Below are 26697 nucleotides of genomic sequence, written 5' to 3' on the forward strand. Positions count from 1 at the left end.
GTGATCATACGCTTCAGGGACCACTGTAGAACGATCACACCCCGTGTGATTGTACGTGTGAAAGGGTTAAATAAATAATCATGAACACGTGCCACGCTGCATCTTGGTCACCTCTCTACGACAATCGTTAGAGGTGGTGAGTCTCTATTGTACACACATAGTACATGCATTGGTAAGGCTGTGTTGGGGGGACGGGGGACGAACTCAATATACTTTAACCCGGACTAATATTTTTTTTGCTGTATTGATCCCCCAAAAATTGTCATCTAATATTCCTTAAATAATGTGTCTTCAATGTTCTAACATCCTAGTTTTGTTTTTTAATTTCTTATTTTAAGTAAAAATTGTTTTTGCATCACTACACCAAGTTTTCATATGTGGGTCAAATTCTAATGGAATTCGCTGCATTGCACTCGTAAAACTGACCTTTCTTTTTGCTACAACAATAAAATCAAAGTAATTAATAAAATATTTATTCAATATCTTGTTTTTAATGTTCATTAATCACTGTTTTCATTTCTCCTTTTTAACTCATTGAGTAAAATGAGTTTCATAAGGAGGCTCATAAGAATGTCGCCAGATATACAACCAAAATGGTTTTACAGGTGCTGGATGAGGAAACCATTGGTGCCTCTGACTCAGAATCTGAGCTATCCAATTCAGATGACACAGACTATGTGCCTGTGGGTCAAGCTGGAGTTGTGGATGCACCTGGTAGTCCAGCTGTACTAGATGATTCTACAGATGGGGAGGACTCCTCTGAGGAGAGTGAAAACCAGTCAAATAGACTGAGTAAAAAGGGGTCTTACTGAACAAACTCCAAGCGGGCTGTCATGTGGCCTCCGTCTGGCCACTCTACCATAAGGGCCTGATTGTTGGAGTGCTGCAGAGACGGTTATCCTTCTGGAAGGTTCTCCCACCTCCACAGAAGAACTGAGGCAATGGAAAGATGTGGGGTGATGAAAGGGAGCCATGCCACCACCACCATTTAGAGCAGCCAGGGCCAGAAGAGGAAGAGGTGCCAGCTCTGCCCAAGCACAAAGGATAGAAAAGTCAGCTGCTGGTGTTCTCAGTGCAACACACCCGTCTGCAAAGAGCACAGTCACATTCTTGTGGTTTGTAACAAATGCATGGACTAAGACATCGCAAGTAAGTATCACACACACACACACACACACACACACACTTTGTTCCTTTTAGTGTTCATGTTTTCTTAATTCACAATTGTTAGTGTTGTCATTTATATTGATGACGAACTTTGTATTTTAAAATAAATGTTTTGAAATATTATAAAACATGGTGGTTTTATTTTGTTCTTCACACTAAAAGGTTGAATGTGAAACACTGTGAGAAAAAGATGCTAATATTTTCAATAGCTGTTATGAATTTTCATAATATGTTATCATTGAAATGTGTATCAAACTTTTGAAGAGCGACTAAAAACATTTCAAACAATAAAATAATTATTGAAAGTCCAAATCATAACTCAAAATAATTATGTTCCACAAAATGCATAATATTTTAGGCCCATTTAAATAAAACACAGATATTACATTATCGGGTCATTCTGACCCGGTATATGCATTCTTGAGGCGCCATGTGTACTACAGTATGCATCCTAGGGTTAAGGTGACTAAAACCAAATCAAAACTGTGTAGAAATAATAATTGACCAACATTCATACTGTTTCTTGACTGTGTCCAGCTCGCTAATAATCACCGAAATGAAAGCTAGACAGTTGAGTAGCATCGCAAATTCCAAAAACAATCGATAGAGGACTATTTTTTGCTAATTGTGACAGCAAGAAAAGAAGACATTTTCAGTGCCGCGCTCCGCACCTCGTTGAAGAACATTTGTGTTAAGTACTTAGTTAAAAATACTTTAAAGTACTACTTAAGTCGTTTTTTGGGGTATATGTACTGTACAACTTTTACTTCACTACATTCCTAATGAAAATCATGTACTTTTTGCTCCATACATTTTCCCTGACACTCAAAAGTACTCGTTACATTTCCATCCCTAAATCAAGAACAGACCATGGGAGGCGCACAATACTACATAGAGCCATGGCTCCAGAGTGGCGCAGTGGTCTAAGGCACTTCATCTCAGTGCTAGAGGCGTCACTACAGACCTGGTTCAATTCCAGGCTGTATCTCAACCAGCTGTGATTGGGAGTCCCATAGGCAGCGCACAATTGATCCAGCTTCGTCTGGGTTAGGGTGTGGCCGGTGTAGGCTGTCATTGTAAATAAGATTTTGTTTTTAACTGACTTGCTTAGTTAAATAAAGGTAACAAGCAGTAGAATCAGATAAAAAAAATGATAAAAATACACTTTATGGAACAGCGGGGACTGTGAAGAGACACACAGACACACATACAAATGGATTTTATATTGTAAATATGTGATAGTAGAGTAGTGGCCTGAGGGCACACTCTTATTGTGCTGTGAAAAGTGTTATGAAATGTAATGTCATGTCATATTTTAAGTTGCATTTAATTGTCTTAATGTTGCTGGACCCCCAGGAAGAGTAGCTTCTGCCTTGGTAGGAGGTAATGAGGATCCTTAATAAATACAAATACAAATGCTTATCAGGAGGACAGACAACCAGAACCAGCAGCATACCACCCTGCATACCACCCTGTATCCCACTGCTGGCTTGCTTCTGAAGTTAAGCAGGGCTGGTCCCTGGATGGGAGACCAGAGGCTGCTGGAAGGGGTGTTGGAGGGCCAGTAGGAGGCATCATTTCCTCTGGTATAAAATAATTATACCCCAGGGCAGTGATTGGGGCATTGGTTTATGGCACTCAGTGCTAGAGGTGTCTTTTGGGTGGGATGTTAAACAGGTGTCCTGACTCTCTGTGGTCACTAAAGCTCCCATGGCACTTATTGTAAGAGTAGGGTTGTTAACCTCAGTGTCCTGACTAAATTCCCAATCTGGCCCTCATACCGTCATGGTCTCCTAATCATCCCCAGTTTACAATTGGCTCATTCATCCCCTGTAATTATTCCCCATGTCATTGCTGTAAATGACAATGTGTTTTCAGTCAACTTATCTGGTAAAATAAAATGGTCCAATTCACACTTATCAAGGGAACATCCCTGGTTATGCCTCTGATCTAGGAGACTCACTAAACACACTTGCTTTGTTTGTAAGTGGTGTTGGAATGTGTCCCTGGCTATCCACAAATAAATAAAACATTTAATTAAATGGTGCTGTCTGGTTTGCTTAATGTAAGGAATTTGAAATGATTTACGGTGAGGGAAAGAAAGTATTTGATCCCCTGCTGATTTTGTACGTTTGCCCACTGACAAAGAAATTATAAGTCTGTCATTTTAATGGTAGGTTTATATGAACAGCGAGAGACAGAATAACAACAAAAATCCAGAAAAACGCATGTCAAAAATGTTATAAATTGATTTGCATTTTAATGAGGGGAATAAGTATTTGACCCCCTCTCAATCAGAAAGATTTCTGGCTCCCAGGTGTCTTTTATACAGGTAACGAACTGAGATTAGGAGCACACTCTTAACCTGTCTGGGCTGGGGGGCAGTATTTTCACGGCCGGATGAAAAACGTACCCAATTTAAACAGGTTACTACTCTGGCCCAGAAACTAGAATATGCATATGATTAGTAGATTTGGATAGAAAACACTCTGAAGTTTCTAAAACTGTTTGAATGGTGTCTGTGAGTATAACAGAACTCATATGGCAGGCAAAAACCTGAGAATAATCCAAGCAGGAAGTGAAAAGTCTGGGAATTGTAGTTCTTCTTTTGATTCTCATTCGAAGCTCCAGTGTCTGTTGGGTGACGTTGCACTTCCTAAAGCTTCCATTGGCTGTCTAAAGCCTTCAGAAAGTGGTTTGAGCATTTTCCTGTCACTGGGCAGAGTATAGAAGCTCAGTTACTGAATGGTCTGCCTGGCAACAAAGGGATTGGATATGCTCGGTCCGCGAGTGCGCCCCTCCTTCTTTTTCTTCTTGAATGAATATGCTATTGTCCGGTTGGAATATTATCGCAATTTTACGTTAAAAATACCATAAAGATTGATTTTAAACAGCGTTTGACATGCTTCTAAGTACGGTAATGGAACATTTTGACTTTTCGTCTCTTGTTCTGCGCTCGCACGTTATGCCTTTGGATAAGTGATCTGTACGCACGAACAAAACAGAGGTATTTGGACATAAATATGGATTATTTGGAACAAAAACAACATTTCTTGTGGAAGTAGCAGTCCTGGGAGTGCATTCTGACGAAAATCAGCAAAGGTAATACAATATTTCTAATACTAATTCTGAGTTTAGGTTGCCCCGAATTTGGCGGGTGTCTGAATAGCTCGCTGTGATGGCTGAGCTATGTATTCAGAATATTGAAAAATGTGCTTTCTCCGTAAAGCTATTTTAAAATCTGACACAGCGGTTGCATAAAGGAGTAGTCTATCTATAATTCTTTAAATAATTGTTATGTATTTTGTCAACGTTTATGATGAGTATTTTTGTAAATTGATGTGCACATTCACCGGTCGTTTTGGTGGGAATACATTTTCTGAATATCACGCGCCAATGTAAAATGCTGTTTTTGGATATAAATATGAACTTTATCGAACAAAACATACATGTATTGTGTAACATAATGTCCTAGGAGTGTCATCTGATGAAAATCGTCAAAGGTTAGTGCTTCATTTTGCTGTGTTTTGGGTTTTATTGACACATGTCCTTGCTTGGAAAATGGCTGTGTGATTATTTTTGTCTATGTACTCTCCTAACATAATCTAATGTTTTGCTTTCGCTGTAAAGCCTTTTTGAAATCGGACAATGTGGTTAGATTAACGAGAAGTGTATCTCTAAAATAGTGTGAAATAGTCGTATGTTTGAGAAAGTTGAATTATGACATTTTGTTGTTTTTGAATTTTCCACCCTGATATTTCACTGGCTGTGTCCCGCAGATGGGACGCTAGCATCCCACCTAGCCCACGGAAGTTAAGGGGAACCATTTAAATGTCTTGGAATGGCCTAGTCAAAGCCCAGATCTCAATCCAATTGAGAATCTGTGGTATGACTTAAAGATTGCTGTACACCAGCAGAACCCATCCAACTTGAAGGAGCTGGAGCAGTTTTGCCTTGAAGTATGGGCAAAAATAGAGAGAGAGATGAAAGAGAGAAAAATCCTAGCGTCCCACCTAGCCCATAGAAGTTAAAGGGAGTGCTCCTAATCTCAGCTTGTTACCTGTATAAAAGACACCTATCCACAGAAGCAATCTATCAATCAGATTCCAAACTCTCCACCATGGCCAAGACCAAAGAGCTCTCCAAGGATGTCAGGGACAAGATTGTAGACCTACACAAGGCTGGAATGGGCTACAAGACCATCGCCAAGCAGCTTGGTGAGAAGGTGACAACATTTGGTGCGATTATTCGCAAATGGAAGAAACACAAAAGAACTGTCAATCTCCCTCGGCCTGGGGCTCCATGCAAGATCTCACCTCGTGGAGTTGCAATGATCATGAGAACGGTGAGGAATCAGCCCAGAACTACACGGGAGGATCTTGTCAATGATCTCAAGGCAGCTGGGACCATAGTCACCAAGAAAACAATTGGTAACACACTACGCCGTGAAGGACTGAAACGCTGCAGCGCCTGCAAGGTCCGCCTGCTCAAGAAAGCACATATACATGCCCGTCTGAAGTTTGCCAATGAACATCTGAATGATTCAGAGGACAACTGGGTGAAAGTGTTGTGGTCAGATGTGACCAAAATGGAGCTCTTTGGCATCAACTCAACTCGCCGTGATTGGAGGAGGAATGCTGCCTATGATTCCAAGAACACCATCCCCACTTCAAACATGGAGGTGGAAACATTATGCTTTGGGGGTGTTTTTCTGCTAAGGGGACAGGACAACTTCACCCCATCAAAGGGACGATGGACGGGGCCATGTACCATCAAATCTTGGGTGTGAACCTCCTTCCCTCAGCCAGGGCATTGAAAATGGGTCGTGGATGGGTATTCCAGCATGACAATGGCCCAAAACACACGGCCAAGGCAACAAAGGAGTGGCTCAAGAAGAAGCACATTAAGGTCCTGGAGTGGCCTAGCCAGTCTCCAGACCTTAATCCCATAGAAAATCTGTGGAGGGAGCTGAAGGTTCGAGTTGCCATACGTCAGCCTCGAAACCTTAATGACTTGGAGAAGATCTGCAAAGAGGAGTGGGACAAAATCCCTCCTGAGATGTGTGCAAACCTGGTGGCCAACTACAACAAACGTCTGACCTCTGTGATTGCCAACAAGGGTTTTGCCACCAAATACTAAGTCATGTTTTGCAGAGGGGTCAAATACTTATTTCCCTCATTAAAATGCAAATCATTTATAAAATTTTTGACATGTGTTTTTCTGGATTTTTTTGTTGTTATTCTGTCTCTCACTGTTCAAATAAACCTACCATTAAAATTAGAGACTGATCATTTCTTTGTCAGTGGGCAAACGTACAAAATCAGCAGGGGATGAAATACTTTTTTCCCTCACTGTAGCAGGAAGAGGATGAGACTGCGCTGCAGCCGAGACAGCTGCTTCCACTTCAATAGAGAAGAGGAAAAGAAGCACTCAAAAGCAATCTCTCAATTCAAATGACAGTAGGACCCCGGATCATTTCCCCATACCAGATCACCATTAAAGAGGGACAAAAGCTTTTGACAGACACTGTGATAGCTATTGTGTTACTTGCCCGGTACAACTCCAACATCTCTAGTAGATGGTTGTTTTTCCACTAGCTCACAAACTGATCTAACCAGGGTGAGAGCAAACAGTGAGGATTGAGGGATGCTCTCTCTTGGGAGACAACAAAAATAGCTAGAGGCACAACAAGCTACACTCAGACTGGCTACGTAGCATAATTAATACCTGTGCTGAGTCACAAATGCCAATGTGAGCAATTATCAGGGAACCATGATGGAAAACAATGCCATTGTCTCAAGAGAGGCTTTGTCACTGAGAGGCTTTGTCACTGGAAAATGTGAAGTCCAAGATGGACAAAGGGGGCGTTGTTGGGGCTGTGTTTCTGGACCTAAGGAAGGCTTTTGATACTGTTAACCATGAGATTCTCATCACAAAATTGTCCAAGTTCAACTTTTCCCCGATACCTTGAGATGGATGTGTCATGATGTTGGCCTGTGGGTTTATGATCCCCCCAAAAATCCCTTTCTCCCTTCCCTCTCTCTCTGACTCTACTGAAGGACTCTTGAATAGCCTGTGTTAAACATAGAGAGTCTGGGAACATCAAACAAGTGGGGGGAAAGGAACCATATTTCAGTAATAGAACCAGTTGAAAATATGCGTTGGTACTTAATGTATATGATGTCTGTTCGGTTGTCATCTGAGACATTATGACTGATGACAGGACGACATAAACTGTATCTGGGAAAGTCTACACATTCTAGTTATCAGATTCACATGGAATTGTTGTGCAATTTAAATGTTTGAATATGAAACTATTTGTGAAAAGATTAAATGTAATTTTAGCTTCCAAATGAGAGAATTGGGTTTTCATAAGGTTAGAGCCCAGCTCAATCAGTGGCCCGCCCCTGTGAAGAGACATGGGTTATAAACTATGAAACACACCCTTCTCTCCCTCCACTATATAAGCCCTTGACGAAAATGTAACCTTCTGTTCCGAGGACGATAGGACGACGGTCCATACGTTAAAAAGGACTAACATGTCAACTACAGAACTAAGCCAACCTCAGCGTGAGCTTTGGTTGGGAATGGTATTAACTTTGAACTCTTATTCACTAAAGAAGTGAGACATCCTAGCCGTTGAGTTAGCAGCGGCCACTGTAAACGTGGGCTAGGAAAGGACGGACGACGTATCCAGTCTAACACAAAACGACGATACTACAACGTAACCAATTTACCACCAGTGACATTCTTCCGAGGACAGGAAGATCTCTGTTGGCCAACACGGCCAGCATCTACGACCAACCTACCGAAGCGCAGCTCAGAGTAAATATTTATTGTATTTTCCTTCTCCAAATGGGTGGTAATTTAGAATGCATAAGATATTGTTTTTACGAAAGCTTAGCTTCTCCCTTTGTTTTTCAGTCTTCCCGCTCTTTCATTCAAGCCCAACCCCCTCTCTTTGTGTAACCAGCCGTCATGTCGGCTCCATCCACCAGGGACATTATCTGTAGAACATAATTTGCATTCTGTGTATATGTAATTCTGTGTGATTAGTTAGGTATGTAGTAAATAAATAATTAAACCCAATTTTGTATTGCTGATTCAACTTGTTAGCCAGGGTTCGTGAAGATAACCAAGAATGTACAACTTTCAGATGAGACTGAAATAAGTTGACGATTAATATTGACTGCTATTGATGTAAAATATTACTAGGTCTTAAGAGTTTATTAGGTCTTTAAGAGTTTTTATTAGGTCTTAAGAGTTTATTCGGAAGATAACAGCTCTATAAACATTATTTCGTGGTGCCCCGACTTTCTAGTTAATTACATTTACATGATTAGCTTATTAATCAGGTAATATTAATTACAGAGAAAGGATTTTATAGAATAGCATGTCATGTCACTTAATCCCGCGTAGCCAAAGACACGACAGATGAAATCATACCTTGAAGGCAGAACTCAGTGTTTCAGAGTGAGCAATGAGCTGTCGCCCACTCTTAGCTATGATGTGGGCGTGCCCCAAGGGTCAATACTGAGGCCCCTCTTGTTCAGCCTGTACATTAATGATCTGCCTTCTGTCTGTACTGGGTCTGAAGTTCAAATGTATGCAGATGATACAGTGATATATGTGCATGCAAAGAGCAAACAACAAGCTGCACAAGAACCCACTACTGTAATGGTCCAGGTTACAAAGTGGCTCAGTGACTCGTGTTTGCATCTCAATGTGAAAAAAACTGTTTGCATGTTCTTCACAAAGAGGGCAACAGATGCTACTGAGCCAGATGTCTATGTGTCAGGGGAGAAGCTCCAGGTGGTATCTGATTTTAAGTACCTTGGCATCATACTTGATTACAACCTCTCTTTTTAAAAGCATGTGAAAAAGATAATTCAAATAACCAAATTCAACCTACCTAATTTCTGATTTATACGAAATTGTTTGGTTACAGAGGTAGCAAAACTGTACTTCAAATCTATGATACTCCCCCACTTAACATACTGCTTGACTAGTTGGGCCCAAGCTTGCTGTACAACATTAAAACCTATTCAGTCTACAAACAGGCTTTCAAAGTGCTTGATAGGAAGCCCAATAGCCATCATCACTGTTACATCCTCAGAAAGCATGAGCTCCTGAGTTGGGAAAATCTTGTGCAATACACCAACGCATGTCTTGTATTCAAGATCATAAATGGCCTGGCTCCCCCTCCACTCAGTATTTTTGTTAAAGAGAAAACCCAAACATATGGCAGCAGATCCACAAGGTCTGCCATGAGAGGTGACTGTATAGTTCCCTTAAGGAAAAGCACCTTAAGTAAATCCGCTTTCTCTGTGAGAGCTTCCCATGTCTGGAATACACTGCCATCAGACACACATAACTGCACCACCTATCACACTTTCACAAAATGCATGAAGACATGGCTAAAGGTCAATCTGATTTGTGAACATAATCCCTAGCTGTGTATTGCCACTTTCCATGTTGTCTGTTGTCTGTAGCTTGTGAGGTATGGAAACACTTTGTTGCTTTTATCATTTTACATTTTACATTTACGTCATTTAGCAGACGCTCTTATCCAGAGCGACTTACTAATCGGTGCATTCACCTTATGATATCCAGTGGAACAACCACTTTACAATAGTACACCTATATATATTTTTTTTTGGGGGGGGTTAGAAGGATTACTATATCCTATCCCAGGTATTCCTTAAAGAGGTGGGGTTTCAGGTGTCTACGGAAGGTGGTGATTGACTCCGCTGTCCTGGCGTCGTGAGGGAGCTTGTTCCACCATTGGGGTGCCAGAGCAGCGAACAGTTTTACTGGGCTGAGTGGGAACTGTGCTTCCGCAGAGGTAGGGGGGCCAGCAGGCCAGAGGTGGATGAACGCAGTGCCCTTGTTTGGGTGTAGGGTCTGATCAGAGCCTGAAGGTATGGAGGTGCCATTCCCCTCACAGCTCCGTAGGCAAGCACCATGGTCTTGTAGCAGATGCGAGCTTCAACTGGAAGCCAGTGGAGTGTGCGGAGGAGCGGGGTGACGTCAGAGAACTTGGGAAGGTTGAACACCAGACGGGCTGCGGCGTTCTGGATGAGTTGTAGGGGTTTAATGGCACAGGCAGGGAGCCCCGCCAACAGGGAGTTGCAGTAATCCAGACGGGAGATGACAAGTGCCTGGATTAGGACCTGCGCAGCTTCCTGTGTAAGGCAGGGTCGTACTCTGCGAATGTTGTATAGCATGAACCTACAGGATCGGGTCACCGCCTTGATGTTAGCGGAGAACGAGAGGGTGTTGTCCAGGGTCACGCCGAGGCTCTTAGCACTCTGGGAGGAGGACACAATGGAGTTGTCCACCGTGATGGCGAGATCATGGAAAGGGCAGTCCTTCCCCGGGAGGAAGAGCAGCTCCGTCTTGCCGAGGTTCAGCTTGAGGTGGTGATCCGTCATCCACACTGATATGTCTGCCAGACATGCAGAGTTGCGATTCGCCACCTGGTTATCAGAAGGGGGAAAGGAGAAGATTAATTGTGTGTCGTCTGCGTAGCAATGATAGGAGAAACCACGTGAGGATATGACAGAGCCAAGTGACTTGGTGTATAGCGAGAATAGGAGAGGGCCTAGAACTGAGCCCTGGGGGACACCAGTGGTGAGAGCACATTGTGCGGAGACGGATTCTCACCACGTCACCTGGTAGGAGCGACCTGTCAGGTAGGACGCAACCCAAGAGTGAGCCGCGCCGGAGATACCCAACTCAGAGAGGGTGGAGAGGAGGATCTGATGGTTCACAGTATCAAAGGCAGCAGATAGGTCTAGAAGGATGAGAGCAGAGGAGAGAGAGTTAGCTTTAGCAGTGCGGAGAGCCTCCGTGACAGAGAGAAGAGCAGTCTCAGTTGAATGACCAGCCTTGAAACCTGACTGATTTGGATCGAGAAGGTCATTCTGATAGAGATAGCAGGAGAGCTGGCCAAGGACGGCACGTTCAAGAGTTTTGGAGAGATAAGAAAGAAGGGATACTGGTCTGTAGTTGTTGACATCGGAGGGATCGAGGGTAGGTTTTTTGAGAAGGGGTGCAACTCTCGCTCTCTTGAAGACGGAAGGGATGTAGCCAGCGGTCAAGGATGAGTTGATGAGCGAGGTGAGGTAAGTGAAAAGGTCTCCGGAAATGGTCTGGAGGAGAGAGGAGGGGATAGGGTCAAACGGGCAGGTTGTTGGGCGGCCGGCCGTCACAAGACGCAAGATTTCATCTGGAGAGAGAGGGGAGAAAGAGGTCAAAGCATAGGGTAGGGCAATGTGAGCAGGACATGCAGAGATGCGATTCGCCACCTGGTTATCAGAAGGGGGAATGGAGAAGATTAATTGTGTGTCGTCTGCGTAGCAATGATAGGAGAAACCACGTGAGGATATGACAGAGCCAAGTGACTTGGTGTATAGCGAGAATAGGAGAGGGCCGGTGTTGTTTGACTTAACAAACGAGGATCGGATGTCGTCGACCTTCTTTTCAAAATGGTTGACGAAGTCATCCGCAGAGAGGGAGGAGGGGGGAGGGGAGGAGGATTCAGGAGGGAGGAGAAGGTGGCAAAGAGCTTCCTAGGGTTAGAGGCAGATGCTTGGAAGTTAGAGTGGTAGAAAGTGGCTTTAGCAGCAGAAACAGAGGAGGAAAATGTAGAGAGGAGGGAGTGAAAAGATGCCAGGTCCGCAGGGAGGCTAGTTTTCCTCCATTTCCGCTCGGCTGCCCGGAGCCCTGTTCTGTGAGCTCGCAATGAGTCGTCAAGCCACGGAGCAGGAGGGGAGGACCGAGCCGGTCGGGAGGATAGGGGACATAGAGAGTCAAAGGATGCAGAAAGGGAGGAGAGGAGGGTTGAGGAGGCAGAATGGATTTTATGGATTTTGTCTTGTGGCTTTTTGTTCTATGTTGCTCTGTCTGTATGCTACGTTTTGCTTGTCCTACGTGCTCTGCGTGTGCTCACTTCTCAATGATTGTCTATATTGTAATTGTTTTTAGTAACCTGCCCAGGGACTGCGGTTGAAAATTAGACGGCTGGCTAAAACCGGCACTTTTACTGAAACATTGATTAATGTGCACTGTCCCTGTAAAAATTAAATAAACTCAAACTATCTAAATAAAACAATACCCAAGAAGATGGAGCCTAGTCTGCCCTATACCAATGAAAACTGCTCCTCACATTCATGACACTATGCTTTTGCATATTGCCTGTGGCCGTATGTCTCAAGTTTCTCTGAGTATAAGTTCTGATTTAGGATCAGTTTAGCCTTTTAGATCACCCTGAATAAGATTCAACAGATAGGATCAGCACTCTTACTCTGAGTCGCTTGATACATATGGCCCCCGTTCACAGTACTGTTGTGAGAGGTTTGACAGGTGTGTGGCTGTGGGACAGTGGTCACCAACCTTTTCTGAGTCAAAATGCAAGCTGAGATATACAGCTCAGTTTTTTCTTCTTTTTTTTCTCTACCACTCATTATTCATTTTTTTTACATGACTTAAAAAACGTAAGCCTACGCAACATTCAACAATTAAAAACAATTCTGTAGCAATGAGGTTTGTGCAGTAGGCTATAGGCCCAATACCTTATCACTGCATATTGGCTATGCTTGAAATGCCCTGCCAATGTTGTTCTCAGACCATTTAGAAATGAGTGTACAAATATTTTAGGTATATGATCATGTGTTGTATTACTTGTGAGGCACAGCTGAGTGAGCATAATCATTCTTTTTTTTTTTACTGGACTGATGACCTGCAGTTGATGGTCAGTCTGAGGGGAGGGAGGTAGCAGCAGTGAGGCTGCCTCTCACCCAACTCACCTTCCCTCCTGTTACTCTTATGACCAGAGAAAGTGAAATATTCCTCGATATGAAAAAAGACACAAGCCACTAAAGATAACAACACAAGCTTATTGTAACACTTTTCTATACTCATTCATTGCAGCTGCAGCGCTGGTTGTAGCGTGTGGAATTAGGGAGAACGCACATTTTATGGCTTATAAAAGTGTTGAACAAAGTGTTGACAGTGCTGAATAACAACTTAAACCTGAACTTACACATAAAAAGAGCAGCTCTTTGCTGTATTCATTCAGTCGCTCTCTAGTCATGGTTTTAAACGTTTTTGCATCTCACAGTATCAACTTTCTGTGCATTTTACAGTCTGAGGCTTCTTTTTACAGTCTATTTGTCACGCCCTGATCTGTTTCACCTGTCCTTGTGCTTGTGTATTTACCCGTGTATTTACCCGTGCTTGTGTATTTACCCGCCTCCTGTGTCTGCATTTGGGTCTCGCCTTGTGCCCTTATACTATGGCTTGAGGAAACTGTGCAGACACGGTGATTTGAGCTATCTGATTGTCCAGCGGAATACTTTTTTGGTGCACTAGATTTTCTCTATGGGCCTGCAGGGTAGGTGGAACTCTAACCTTCAGAGACATGAAATGGTTCAAAGTGGAAACACGTTGACTTCCCGGCGCTAGGTCTGCTGAATCAAATACCCCTATCGCCAACAGCGCAAAGCGAATAAAAATAATCATAATGCAAGGATTTATCATAGTTTTTTTTACAGAAATGTTTGGTGATTGACTAGGAAAGCCTTGGAGACCAATTCTGTAGGACAAGGGCTTTTTTATAAATAATACTCACCCTCCAGCAGGACTGGCAGGAATTCAATTTGACCCATTAAACTAAATTTAGCTACTTTCAATGTCCCCAATTTATTGTCAGCGAACATTACTTGAATTAAGAGTAGTAATTAAGTAATGAGTAATTAACACATCAAGACCACTTAGATAGCAACTGAACTGTTCAGAAAAAAGGCTAGCTAAATGTTTGACTAATGTTAGTTAGTTGGCTCGTATGATTCATTACTCTAAAAGACAAGGCTTTTACAATTTGCCTTGTCTTTGGAGTTAAGAATTATAGCTACTGTAGAAGTTATGTGAATCATAGCTAGTTGGCTGGCTGACTTTGTAGCTAGCTAGCTATAGCTACAGTGCCTTAAGAAAGTATTCACACACATTTACTTTTTTTGCATTTTGTTTTTACAGCCTGAATTTAAAATTGATTAAATTTAGATTTGTTTTGTCACTGGACTACACACAAACCCCCATAATGTCCAAGTGGAATTTCTCTACATTTTTGCAAATTAATTAAATATGAAAACCTGAAATGTCTTGAGTCAATAAGTATTCAACCCCTTTGTTATGGGAAGCCTAAATAAGTTCAGGAGTAAAAATGTGCTTAGCAAGTCACATAATAATGGATGGACTCACTTTGTGTGCAATAATAGTGTTTAACATGATTTTTGAATGACTACCTCATCTCTGTACCCCACACACATAACTGTGGCAAGTAGGGGTGCTTAGCGTGCTGCAGCACCCCCTGAAAAACCACATTTTTAGATCAAGCATAAATTGGCTTTTAGCGGACCAATATATTCGTCTGTAGCACGGGCAATATTTGCATTATTTGTATTTATTTTTAAATTCACAAAAGTAGTGCACTGGGCCTTTACTAGTCCTGTATTAACAGACCGATATAGCCGCCTGTAGCACAGTCATTATGCAATGGGCCTTTAATAGTGCTGTATTAGCAGACCGATATAGCCGCCTGTAGTACAGTCATTATGCAATGGGCCTTTAATAGTGCTGTATTAGCAGACCGATATAGCCGTGGGCAAAATAAAAATAGCGGCATCCCCACCCCAAACATCTCCCGGCGGCTATGCCCAAACATACAACTATCTGTAAGGTCCCTCACTCGAGCAGTATCTTTCAAACACAGATTCAACCAAAGACTAGAGAGGTTTTCCAAATGGAAAACTTTGGACTACAAAGGTACAGGCGTCCTTCCTAACTCAATTGCAGGATAGGAAGGAAACCGCTCAGGGATTTCACAATGAGACCAATGGTGACTTTAAAACAGTTAAAGTTTAATGGCTGCGATAGGAGAAAACTGAGGATGTACATTGTAATTACTCCACAATACTAACCTAATTGACATAGTGAAAAGAAGGAAGGTTGTACAGAATAAAAATATTCCAAAACATGCATCCTGTTTGCAACAAGGCACTAAAGTAACATAAAAAAAACTGTGGCAAAGCAATTCACTTTTTGTCTTGAATACAAAGTGTTATGTTTTGGGCAAATCCAATACAACACATTACTGAGTACCACTCTCCATATGTTCAAGCATAGTGCTGGTTGCATCATGTTATGGGTATGCTCATTACAGACTGGGGAGTTTTTCAGGATAAAAAAAATGGAATGGAGCTAAGCACAGACAAAATCCTAGAGGAAAATCTGGTAGATGTATTCACTTTTAAGCAGGGAAATAACCTAAAACACAAGTCCAAATCTACACTGGAGTTGCTTACCATGAAGACAGTAAATATTCCTGAGTGGCCAAGTTACAGTTTATACCTAAAATCTACTTAACAATCTATGGCAGGACCTGACAATAGTTGTCTAGCAATGATCAACAACCAATTTGACAAAGGTTGAAGAATTTTGAATATCAAAAATGGGCAAATGTTGCACAATACAGGTGTGGAAAGCTCTTAGAGACTTACTGTATAGTACCCAGAAAGACTAACAGCTGTAATCACTGACAAAGGTGCCTCTACAAAGACAAAGTATTGACTTAGGGGTGTGAGTACTTATGTAAATTAGATATTTCTGTATTTCATTTTCAATACATTTGCAAACATTTCTAAAAACATGTTTTCACTTTGTCATTATGGGGTATTGTGTGTAGATGGGTGAGAGACAATCAATTGAATCCCTTTTGAATTCAGGTTGGAACCAAAAATGTGGAATTAGTGAAGGGGTATGAATACTTTCTGAAAGTACGTCACTCAAAGTCCCCCATAAGCTTACCGTTTCCCGTTGTAGCCAGTAGCTAGTCTCCATCCTTGTCACTAATTACTAGCTGGCAATGCTATAACCTACAACAGAATATATTTGCTCCTTGCTAGCAATCCAATTGTTGACTTGTAACATTACTGTTGAGAATTGATTCACATTTCTCACAATTGAATAGAGAATACATTTCATTTTCCCAAGTAACATGGCAAGCTAGCTTGTTAGATAACATTGTCTTTTTTCATTTTAGTCATTTAGCAGACACTCTTATCCAGAGCAACTTACAGTAGTGAATTGATACATTTCATATATTTTTTCTCCATACTGGTCCCCCATGGGAATTGAACCCACAACCCTGGCATTGCAAACACCATGCTCTACCAACTGAGCCACACGGCTCAACCTTTTCTGTTTCTTCCAAACAGTGGATGGTTTTGCAAAGACCAACGTTTAGCTACATTCGGGTGCCCAGTGTAGTAGATTTTACAAACCTCAACTGTTGAAAATGGAAGTTTAGCAGCAGTTGCATCCTCATAAACACAACTCACCCGTGACAGTTCAGTGTGGGTCACATGACTCGAGGCCGCGTCATCATTGGTTACGTGCGTTAACCCATACTAACATAACGTACTGTCTATGCCCATACTTTCTGAGATGGTACAAAGTACAAACTAGTATTGGAAACTAGTATTGTTTACATTGTGGGAGGCAACCGGTCTACCTATGGAGATGAAGCATCATTAACCTTTTTACATCAAGAAACCGTTTCTTTTAAATAAACCCATGTTCTTTTGGGCTATAGTTGATACAATATGAAAGTACAGAATACTGTTATGTGATTTTTTTTATTTAGCTAATGCATTTCTTTGAATGAGATGCTGAATTATACACAGGTATAAACATGTCCTGACAATAATAACAGAATATAAAATGATGAGAATTTGTACAAAACAAGAATTAAAAAAGCACCAATGATCAGTCTCAGCCAGCTAAGGCAATCATGTTGAATGTTGATGTTAGGCTACTAATTGCATGTGTTTAGGATTTTTTTTAAATAGGATAAATGAATAATACATTGACTTTCTAAAAAACCCTGAACATTGTTCCTGAGAAAGCAAATCAAATGTTATTTGTCACATGCACCGAATACAACCTTACCGTGAAATAATTACACCTACCTATCCCTCCTACCTATCAGTGATCCAAGTGTGTTCAGTGACAACAGAATAAGCCTTCTACTACAAAGGACACTGTGTCTACCCTTTTACCAAACATTTATATCAGCAATGCTTGGAAAGTTCTTTCTGGAGTTTGTAATGGGAGGTGGCTACTGATTGGGGGTTGAGTACTTCTAAAACTTAACATAATACATATTCCTTTATGCAAGCTACTGCATGCTAAGACTGAACGCTCCCTGAGACCTTCCTGAATTCCCGGTTGGTTGGCCGTTACTCATAGAGACAGACCACTACAGTACTGACTTGTTCTGTGACTGAAAAAAATAAATGCACTGCTCTCAATATTCCATATTCACAGTCTCAGAGTAGGAGGGCTTATCTAGGATCAGGTCCCCAAATCCATATAATTGTGATCTAAAAGGCAAAACTGATCCTTGATCAGCACTCCTACTCTGAAATGTTTTGTGAACACAGGCCAATGAAACCACCTCTTGAGCAATCCTGGCTTTGCTGAGCAGCTACAGTGTATGCTGCTTTTCTTTGAGCCTCAGCACTTAATTTATTGAACAAAGAGAGGACTCGGAAAGCGATTGCTCAGTGCTAAAGCAGGAGAGCCAGCAGCCCAACATAATGCCCCTTTATTAGAACTCCTGAAACAGATTTAAAACACATCAAATTAGTTATGTTTTTAATAATACACATCAGTGTCTGTGTTGAATATCAAGACTGTACCTGAGACTGTACCATAAGAATGAGCTGAAACAAGCACTGACAGTATGCGGTACATGATTTTTTACAAATAAGAAATAGGCCAGTAGCAGAAGAAATGTCAAGCATGAATGAAATAAGGTTTCTTGCCCCAATCACTGCCAAAAGGGAGGGAATAGGTTAATTACAAGAGATCAGGGTTTTAGAACCTATTGGTTATTATCTCATCTAAAGAAACAAGATCAGTAACACAACAGCAAGTTTTTTGGCCCCCTCAAGTACAAGCAGTGGTTTCTCAGTGAGCACCTTTTGAAAGGTCAGTGATGACCCATAAGACAACATTAGTCGTGTCCAAATGGAACACATTGTTGACAGCTTGAATCCACTGCATCAGATAAAAAAACAGACCATTCTGGCATAGGACTGTAATTTGAGCCAGTTTGCTAGAGCAGGAAAATAATCTTGCATCAACAGGAAATGTGAATTATTATGTGGATTGTAATTAATGGACATTTTTTCTAGGGGTTGATACATTGCTTTTGTCACGGCATATAAAGTTTGACATTTTCAAATGGAAATTCCAAACTTTAGAAGCCTTTTTTAACATTGAATACACTACAAGTTTGCATGTCCTGCTGTGCAGGAAAATTATCAGCAACAAAAGTGTGATCAAATATCTGTATACAAAATAAGTTGTTGGCTATAATGGAAGGCTTTACAGCGTCATAAACTGCTGTTCTAAAATGTTTTTGAAAAAGATTCTAAATAACCATTACATATAGAAATCAAAACAACATGATATAAATTATTCATTACACAACAAATGTCTCTGTAAACAAAAATACAATTGTCCGAAAGAATTTGAGCCTGTGGAAGTTGATGCCCTCTCAAAGAGTAATTTATGTGGAGCCAGTCGACAAGAGAATTGATCGATGTTCTCCAAAGAGGAGTGATGCCCTCACAAAATGGTGGAGCGATTCCCTTTGTCCTCTTGTTCTCTAGTTGTATTGGGGTCCTGAACACAGGCTCTTATCCTGGCTCTGTGAGTCCAAGCAAGTGGAAAAGGAGCATAAGGGCCCTCTCTAGCTGAAACAGATGGGCCCGATGGTGAAGCCAAATTCATGTGTGACGTTTCCACCGCCGAAGACAGCCACATCTCTCACAGGAAGCAGGTTGAGGTCCTCAAACTCAAACACAGACTCCCGCGGCTCCAGAGAATCCACCTCTTCTCCAGGCTGCCCCAGCATAAACACAGAAACACAGTGAATCAGAAATAGTTGAATCAGTAACACATTTGAATCAGTAACACAGTTGAATCAGTAACACAGTTGGCCTGGGATAAGCATCAGCAATCCAGCAAACAGATGTCTTTCATGCTTGATATGCAGATATTGTATCTCTTTGATGATACAGTTACTTTTAACAATGGGTGAAATATTTAAATAAATGTTTGTCTATTGCATCAAAATCAATGTACCATGCAGTCTTTAAGTGCTCCCAAGAAACTCTGCTTCCTTGTGTCTGCCAGGAACTTGACCTCTCTGTCTGTGTGGCCCAGCCTGTGTCCCGGGTGGCATGAGTAGATGATCCTTTGCACGGCTTTCCAACTCTGCAACCTCAGGAAACGCATCTGAACCACATTTTCCCCTGGGTAATAGAACTGCCAGTGGCCAGGGGAGACCGAGGGGTTGTTTGTGAACAATTATGCTTTATACCAATGCTATGACAGTCTGAGAGACACAGCCAATTGATTCATTTTTTATTGAATTGAAGTAACAATGAATTGGGATGTTCAGAGAATAGTTGACAGAGGAGAGAGAGCATGACAGGCTGAGGAAGAGGGCGCATCAAAGAGGAGAATGAGAGAGTGATAGAGAATGATATCATGAAATAGAAAACAGTAAACCTGGAATCCTTGTTCCTGCTTGCTGAGCCATTGGAACGAGCCGTTTGTCTCTGAATCCTTTAGCCAGGCCTTCATGGTCATCTACAGGTATAAACAATTATGATTATGTATGAGTATGGGTATTAAGTATGAATATGATTGTGGACATTAGGTTTCAATTGTCAGACACACAATGCTTGATGTCTTGAATTCTAAAAACTTGACACTGATACCTGGAGGCAAATCACTTAAAAATGTGTCTGTTCACAGTCCTTGCTATTAGCATTTAGCTCAAAGGCAAAAAAATCTATTGGATTCCTGTCATAAATGGATTTGTTCTCTGCTAGTCCAGACAGTATCTCATTATTCTGTAGCCACCTGCTGCATTTGGTATTACAGGAGCATCCCCACTGAGGGATAAATAGAGAGGTGTGACGGTGAGAGGTGAGGTGTGTGGGGTAGGGTACTGATGATGTTGTTGTCTACCTGGGCGTCTCGGGGGTGAAGGCAGGTCTGTGTGGCTGTGCCAGAGAAGTTGCAGTAGACTAGGAGAGCATCGTTGGGGCTGCCCTGGTTGGGGTCAATGTAATACATCCCTGTACAGACAGACAGCAACCATAACCTCAGAGTTAGTGTACCCTCATCCTGACCTGAAACGCTAGTGTATATTCACTAGTTTACATAGGAAAATGAGTGAATAGGGACATATTCTCTAGTGGGTACTTCTCTAGGGACACATTCTCTAGTGGGTACTTCTCTAGGGACACATTCTCCAGGGACACATTCTCTAGGGACATATTCTCTAGGGACACATTCTCTAGTGGGTACTTCTCTAGGGACACATTCTCTAGGGACACAATCTCTAGGGACACAATCTCTAGCGGGTACTTCTCTAGGGACACATTCTCTAGTGGGTACTTCTCTAAGGACACATTCTCTAGTGGGTACTTCTCTAGGGACACATTCTCCAGGGACACATTCTCTAGGGACACATTCTCTAGGGACACATTCTCTAGCGGGTACTTCTCTAGGGACACATTCTCTAGGGACACAATCTCTAGGGACACAATCTCTAGGGACACAATCTCTAGCGGGTACTTCTCTAGGGACACATTCTCTAGGGACACAATCTCTAGGGACACAATCTCTAGCGCGTACTTCTCTAGGGACACATTCTCTAGCAGCTACTTCTCTAGGGACACATTCTCTAGCAGCTACTTCTCTAGGGACACATTCTCTAGCAGCTACTTCTCTAGGGACACATTCTCTAGCGGGTACTTCTCTAGGGACGCATTCTCTAGGGACACAATCTCTAGGGACACAATCTCTAGGGACACAATCTCTAGCAGGTACTTCTCTAGGGACACATTCTCTAGGGACACAATCTCTAGGGACACAATCTCTAGCGCATACTTCTCTAGGGACACATTCTCTAGCAGCTACTTCTCTAGGGAGACATTCTCTAGCGGGTACTTCTCTAGGGACACATTCGCTAGCGGGTATTTCTCTAGGGACACATTCTTTAGGGACACATTCTCTAGTGATTACTTATAGGTTGAAATGCCCAGCGGTTCTAAATCAAATCAAATTGTATTTGTCACATGCACCGAATACAACAGGTATAGATAGACCTTACCGTGAAATGCTTACTTACAAGCCCTTAACCAACAATGCAGTTTTCAGAAAATAGAGTTAAGAAAATATTTATTAATTAAACTAAATAAAATAAAAAAGTAACACAATAAAATAACATTAACGAGGCTATATACAGGGGGTACAGGTTAGTCAAGGTAATTTGTACATGTAAGTAGGGGTAAAGTTACTATGCATAGATAATAAACAGTGAGTAGCAGCAGTGTAAAAACAAAGGGGAGGGGGGGGGTCAATGCAAATAGTCCGGGTGGCCATTTAATTAATTGTTCAGCGGTCTTATGGCTTGGGGGTAGAAGCTGTTAAGGAGCCTTTTGGACCTAGACTTGGCACTCCGGTACAGCTTGCTGTGCGGTAGCAGAGAGAACAGTCTGTGACCTGGGTGATTGGAGTCTTTGACAATTCTTTGGGCCTTTCTCTGACACCGCCTATTATATAGGTCCTTGATGGCGGGAAGCTTGGCCCCAGCGATGTACTGGGCCGTACGCACTACCCTCTGTAGCACCTTATGATCGGATGCCGAGCAGTTGCCATACCAGGTGATGCAACCTGCCAGGATGCTCTTGATGGTGCAGCTGTAGAACTTGGAGGAACTGGGGACACATGTCAAATCTTTTCAGTCTCCTGAGGGGGAAAAGGCATTGTCGTACCCTCTTCAAGACTGTCTTTGTGTGTTTGGACCATGATAGTTTGTTGGGGATGTGGACCAAGGAAATTGAAACTCTCGACCTGCTCCACTACAAACCCGTCGATGTGAATGTGGGCATGCTCGACCCTCCTTTTCCTGTATTCCACGATCAGCTCCTTTGTTTTTCTCACGTTGAAGGAGAGGTTGTTGTACTGGCACCACACTGCCAGGTCTCTGACCTCCTCCCTGTAGACTATCTCATCGTTGTCGGTGATCAGGCCTACCACTGTTGTGTCGTCAGCAAACTTAATGATGGTGCTGGAGTCGTGCTTGGCCACGCAGTCGTGGGTGAACAGGGAGTACAGGAGGGAACTAAGCACGCAGGATCCAGTTGCAGAGGGAGGTGTTTAGTCCCAGGGTCCTTAGCTTAGTGATGAGCTTTGTGAGCACTATGGTGTTGAATGAAGAGCTGTAGTCATTGAACAGCATTCTCACATACGTGTTCCTTTTGTACAGGTGGGAAAGGGAAGTGTGGAGTGCAATAGAGATTGTGTCATCTGTGGATCTGTTGGGGCGGTATGCAATTGGAGTGGGTCTAGCGTTTCCGGGATGATTGGTGTTGATGTGAGCCATGACCAGCCTTTCAAAGCACTTCATGGCTACCGACGTGAGTGCTACGGGGCGGTAGTCATTTAGGCAGGTTATCTTCACTTTCTTGGGCACAGAGACTATGGTGGTCTGCTTGAAACATGTAGGTATTACAGACTCGATCAGGGAGAGGTTGAAAATGTCAGTGAAGACACTTGCCAGTTGGTCTGCGCATGCTCTGAGTACACGTCCTGGTAATCCGTCTGGCCTTGCGGGCATTGTGAATGTTGACCTGTTTAAAGGTCTTGCTCACATCGGCTACGGAGAGCGTGATCACAGTCGTCTGGAACAGCTGGTGCTCTCATGCATGCTTCAGTGTTGCTTGCCTCGAAGCGAGCATAAAATGTATTTAGCCCGTCTGGTAGGCTCGCATTACTGGTTAGCTCACGGCTAGGTTTCCCTTTGTAGTCCATAATAGTTTGCAAGCCCTGCCACATCCGACGCGCTTCAGAGCCAGTGTAGTATGATTCAATCTTAGTCCTGTTTGATGGTTCTTCTGAGAGTATAACGGGATTTCTTATAAGCGTCCGGATTAGTGTCGTGCTCCTTGAAAGCGGCAGCTCTAGCCTTTAGCTAGGTGCGGATGTTGCCTGTAATCCATGGCTTCTGGTTGGGATATGTACGTTTGGTCACTGTGGGGACGACGTCTTTGATGCACTTATTGATGAAGCCGGTGACTGAGGTGGTATACACCTCAATGCCATTGGATGTGGTGGTAAATAGACCGAAAACACTTGTGGTAGATAGTGTTATCTACGAGCAATACCTCGAGACTTCCTTAATATTAGACATCGCAAACCAGCTGTTATTGACAAATAGACACACACCACCAGCGGATGTAGCAGTTCTGTCCTGCCAATGCACGGAAAACCCAGCCAACTCTATATTATCTGTGTTGTTGTTCAGCCACGACTCGGTGAAACACAATATATTACAGTTTTTAATGTTCCGTTGGTAGGATAGTCTCCAACGGAGCTCATCCAGTTTATTCTCCAGTGATTGCACGTTGGCCAATAGAACGGATGGTAGAGGCAGGTTACACACTCGCCGATGAATTTTCACAAGTCACCCGGATCTGCGCCCCCTGTATCTCCGTCTTTTCTTCATGCGAAAGACGAGGATTTGGGCCTGGTCTGGGAGAAACAGTTTATTCTTTGCGTCAGACTCATTAAAGAAAATATATTTGTCCAGTTCAAGGTGAGTAATCGCTGTTCTGATATCCAGAAGCTGTTTTCAGTCATAAGAGACGGTAGCAGCAACATTATGTACAGAATAAGTTACAAACAATGCAAAAAAACACACAAAATAGCACAATTGGTTAGGAGCCCGTAAAACCGCAGCCATTCCCTCCTGCGCCATTATATATATCGAGATTTAAGAGCTAAGAGATCTTTCTCTGAGAACTAACCATAACATTGTCTTTATCTACTTCACAATATGGGCTATTTGAGAACGGAGCTTCTAATTTGCATTGAAAAAGTGAGAGTCCTGAGATTAGGATGCTGTGGCCATTCTTATGTGCCTTTAAATTTGCACAAACGGCTTTGGGTTATAGATATACAGTACAGGTATAGACAGAGGGTTTCTGACCGCTGGCGTAGTCGGGGTGGCAGAGCCACAGCTCCATGCAGGTGGTGGCAGGGTGCTCCTTGCTGCCATCAGGGGGGTCCACCAGCAGCCTCAGGTCCTGGTGCAGAGAGTCCAGCAGGGTCTGGATCAGGGGGTAGTTGGGCTTATCTGACAGGTACTTAAGGTCCTACAATGGTGATGAGAATGTTATGATCATTATGGAGTTATTCCTTCTACCAGTTAATCTAATGGCCTATTACACTGCATCCCAAATGTAGTGCACTAGGTAGGGAATACAATTTGGGGCACAGACCAACTTGCTGATCATAAATGACTTGCCTTGAGTTGAGTAAGGGTCATGTTTACTGAGGGACCTGGAAGTCCTGGGAGTCCAGGTGCCCCCTGAAACAAACGCAACAAAAGAGTGGGACTAGGGTTGGAAAATTCCAGTAACTTTCCCAAAATTCCCAGGTTTTCCAGATATCCTGGTTGGAATAATGCTACAATCAGGTGGTAATATGCAGGAAATCGGGGAATCTTCCAAGCAGGATTTCTGGAAAACCTGGCAATTTTGGGAAAGTAACCGGAATTTTGCAACCTTAAGTGCTGTGTAATGGATGCAATGGTATTGAGTCTCTGTGGTCAATGGACCGATGCGTATGAAATCAGTGTCACTTACCGGCAGGCCCCTTGTCCCAGGTTGCCCAGGAAATCCCTCAAAGCCTTTCAAACCCTATGGAAATACAGGCCATAGTGCGATGAGAGTGGATTTATACCATTCCATACTTGTAATGGCATATTCAAATGTAATTTGATAAGGAAATGCACACTGAAGCACTATCCTTTTACTTTCCTTTGTATCTTCCAGTGTGATGACATGATGTGGTTGTGAATGTTTGCTTTTAATCTAGACACTGTGAGACAAAGCTAACACACAACGCTACATGGGGTTTGGTTTTGAAAGAAGATAATGTGTGTATAATTTGAAAAGACGAGAAAATAAGATGTTATATCATACCTTCTCTCCAAACAAACCCTACAGATAAAGAGAGAATAAAAGGAGATGAGTTTGAATATCAGTTCTGAAGCACACTGCTCTGCACTAACAGCGGTTTCAATCTTTCAATGCCCTCTTATTCACTGCATTACGATCATATTAGCTACAGCTTCACTGCTTTTAGAGGCAAGGCAATGGCGTCTTCAATGGTCACGAGTTGAACAGAGTAATAATCTACAGCTAAACCCGGAGAGAATGGCATAATGGCAGGTGTCACGTCCTGACCCTTGTAAGAGGTCATTTTCTATAGTAGAGTGGATGGGTGTGACAGGGGGTGTTTTGGGTGGTTTTCTTGTTTTCTGTTTCTATGTGAGTTTTCTAGATTTCTATTTCTATGTCGGGGCTATTGGGATGATCTCCAATTAGAGGCAGCCAGTTCTCGTTGTCTCTAATTGGAGATCATATTTATGTAGGGGGTTTTTCCTTTTGGTTTTGTGGGTTGTTAATTTTTGAGTAGTGTGTTTTCCTCTCTGCGTCACGGTTTGTTGTTTTGTTATTTCAAGTGTTTGGTGTATTGCATTTAGTTTCACGGTTAATAGAGATGTGGAACTACGAACATGCTGCGCCTTGGTCCGATCATTTGAACAGCCGTGACAACAGGACAGTCTAGTGATAATAAGGAAATGGACTTGAGATCACAGAGTCTTGCTTAAGACAGTCTGCAATTAAAAAGGAATTCGAGACATTATCCTAATCATCATAATAACGCCTCAATGAAGCATGCATAGTCTTCGTCTTGATGGTTAATAGACAGGGGGGTTGTTAAGCTACATGGCTGAAAGATGAACTTCGTGGTCTAGTTTGTTCTCGCAAGAACTACAATTTCCCTTTGGTGTGGCCCAAATGGCACCCTATTCCATACTACAGTACATAAGGAATAGAGGGCCATTTGGGCGGCAGTGAGTGTTGTGCCAGTAATCGAAATGTCACCGGTTCGAATCCCCGAGTTTACTAGGTGAAAAATCTGTTGATATGCCCTTGAGCAAGGCACTTAACCCTATTTGCTCCTGTAAGTCGCTCTGGATAAGTGTGTCTGCTAAATGACTGAAATGTAAAATGTGGGAAAATTTAAAAGGGCTTGAGAAAATATACTGCTCAAGAAAATAAAGGGAACACTTAAACAACACAATGTAACTCCAAGTCAATCAAACTTCTGTGAAATCAAACTGTCCACTTAGGAAGCAACACTGATTGACAATAAATTTCACATGCTGTTGTGCAAATGGAATAGACAACAGGTGGAAATTATAGGCAATAAGAAAGACATAAAGGAGTGGTTCTGCAGGTGGAGACCACAGACCACTTCTCAGTTCCTATGCTTCCTGGCTGATGTTTTGATCACTTTTGAATGCTG

General features: G+C 42.4%; 1 protein-coding gene across 1 annotated transcript in view; it reads right to left on the reverse strand.

Annotated features, from left to right (window-relative positions):
• Positions 1-16846: 16846 nt before the first annotated feature.
• Positions 16847-26697, reverse strand: part of LOC106567252 (collagen alpha-1(I) chain) — a 157343-nt gene continuing 147492 nt past the window's right edge. Inside the window, exons 61-68 of the mRNA XM_014136323.2 lie at positions 25305-25322; positions 24966-25019; positions 24626-24688; positions 24308-24473; positions 20278-20387; positions 19813-19893; positions 19384-19566; positions 16847-19141 (exon numbers count right to left, since the gene is read on the reverse strand). Of these exons, the coding sequence (XP_013991798.2) occupies positions 18989-19141; positions 19384-19566; positions 19813-19893; positions 20278-20387; positions 24308-24473; positions 24626-24688; positions 24966-25019; positions 25305-25322 (828 nt within the window). The 3' untranslated portion in view covers positions 16847-18988. The remainder of the gene's footprint in view (positions 19142-19383; positions 19567-19812; positions 19894-20277; positions 20388-24307; positions 24474-24625; positions 24689-24965; positions 25020-25304; positions 25323-26697) is intronic.

Source organism: Salmo salar, chromosome ssa01 (assembly GCF_905237065.1).
Source record: "Salmo salar chromosome ssa01, Ssal_v3.1, whole genome shotgun sequence".
Lineage (NCBI taxonomy): Eukaryota > Metazoa > Chordata > Actinopteri > Salmoniformes > Salmonidae > Salmo > Salmo salar.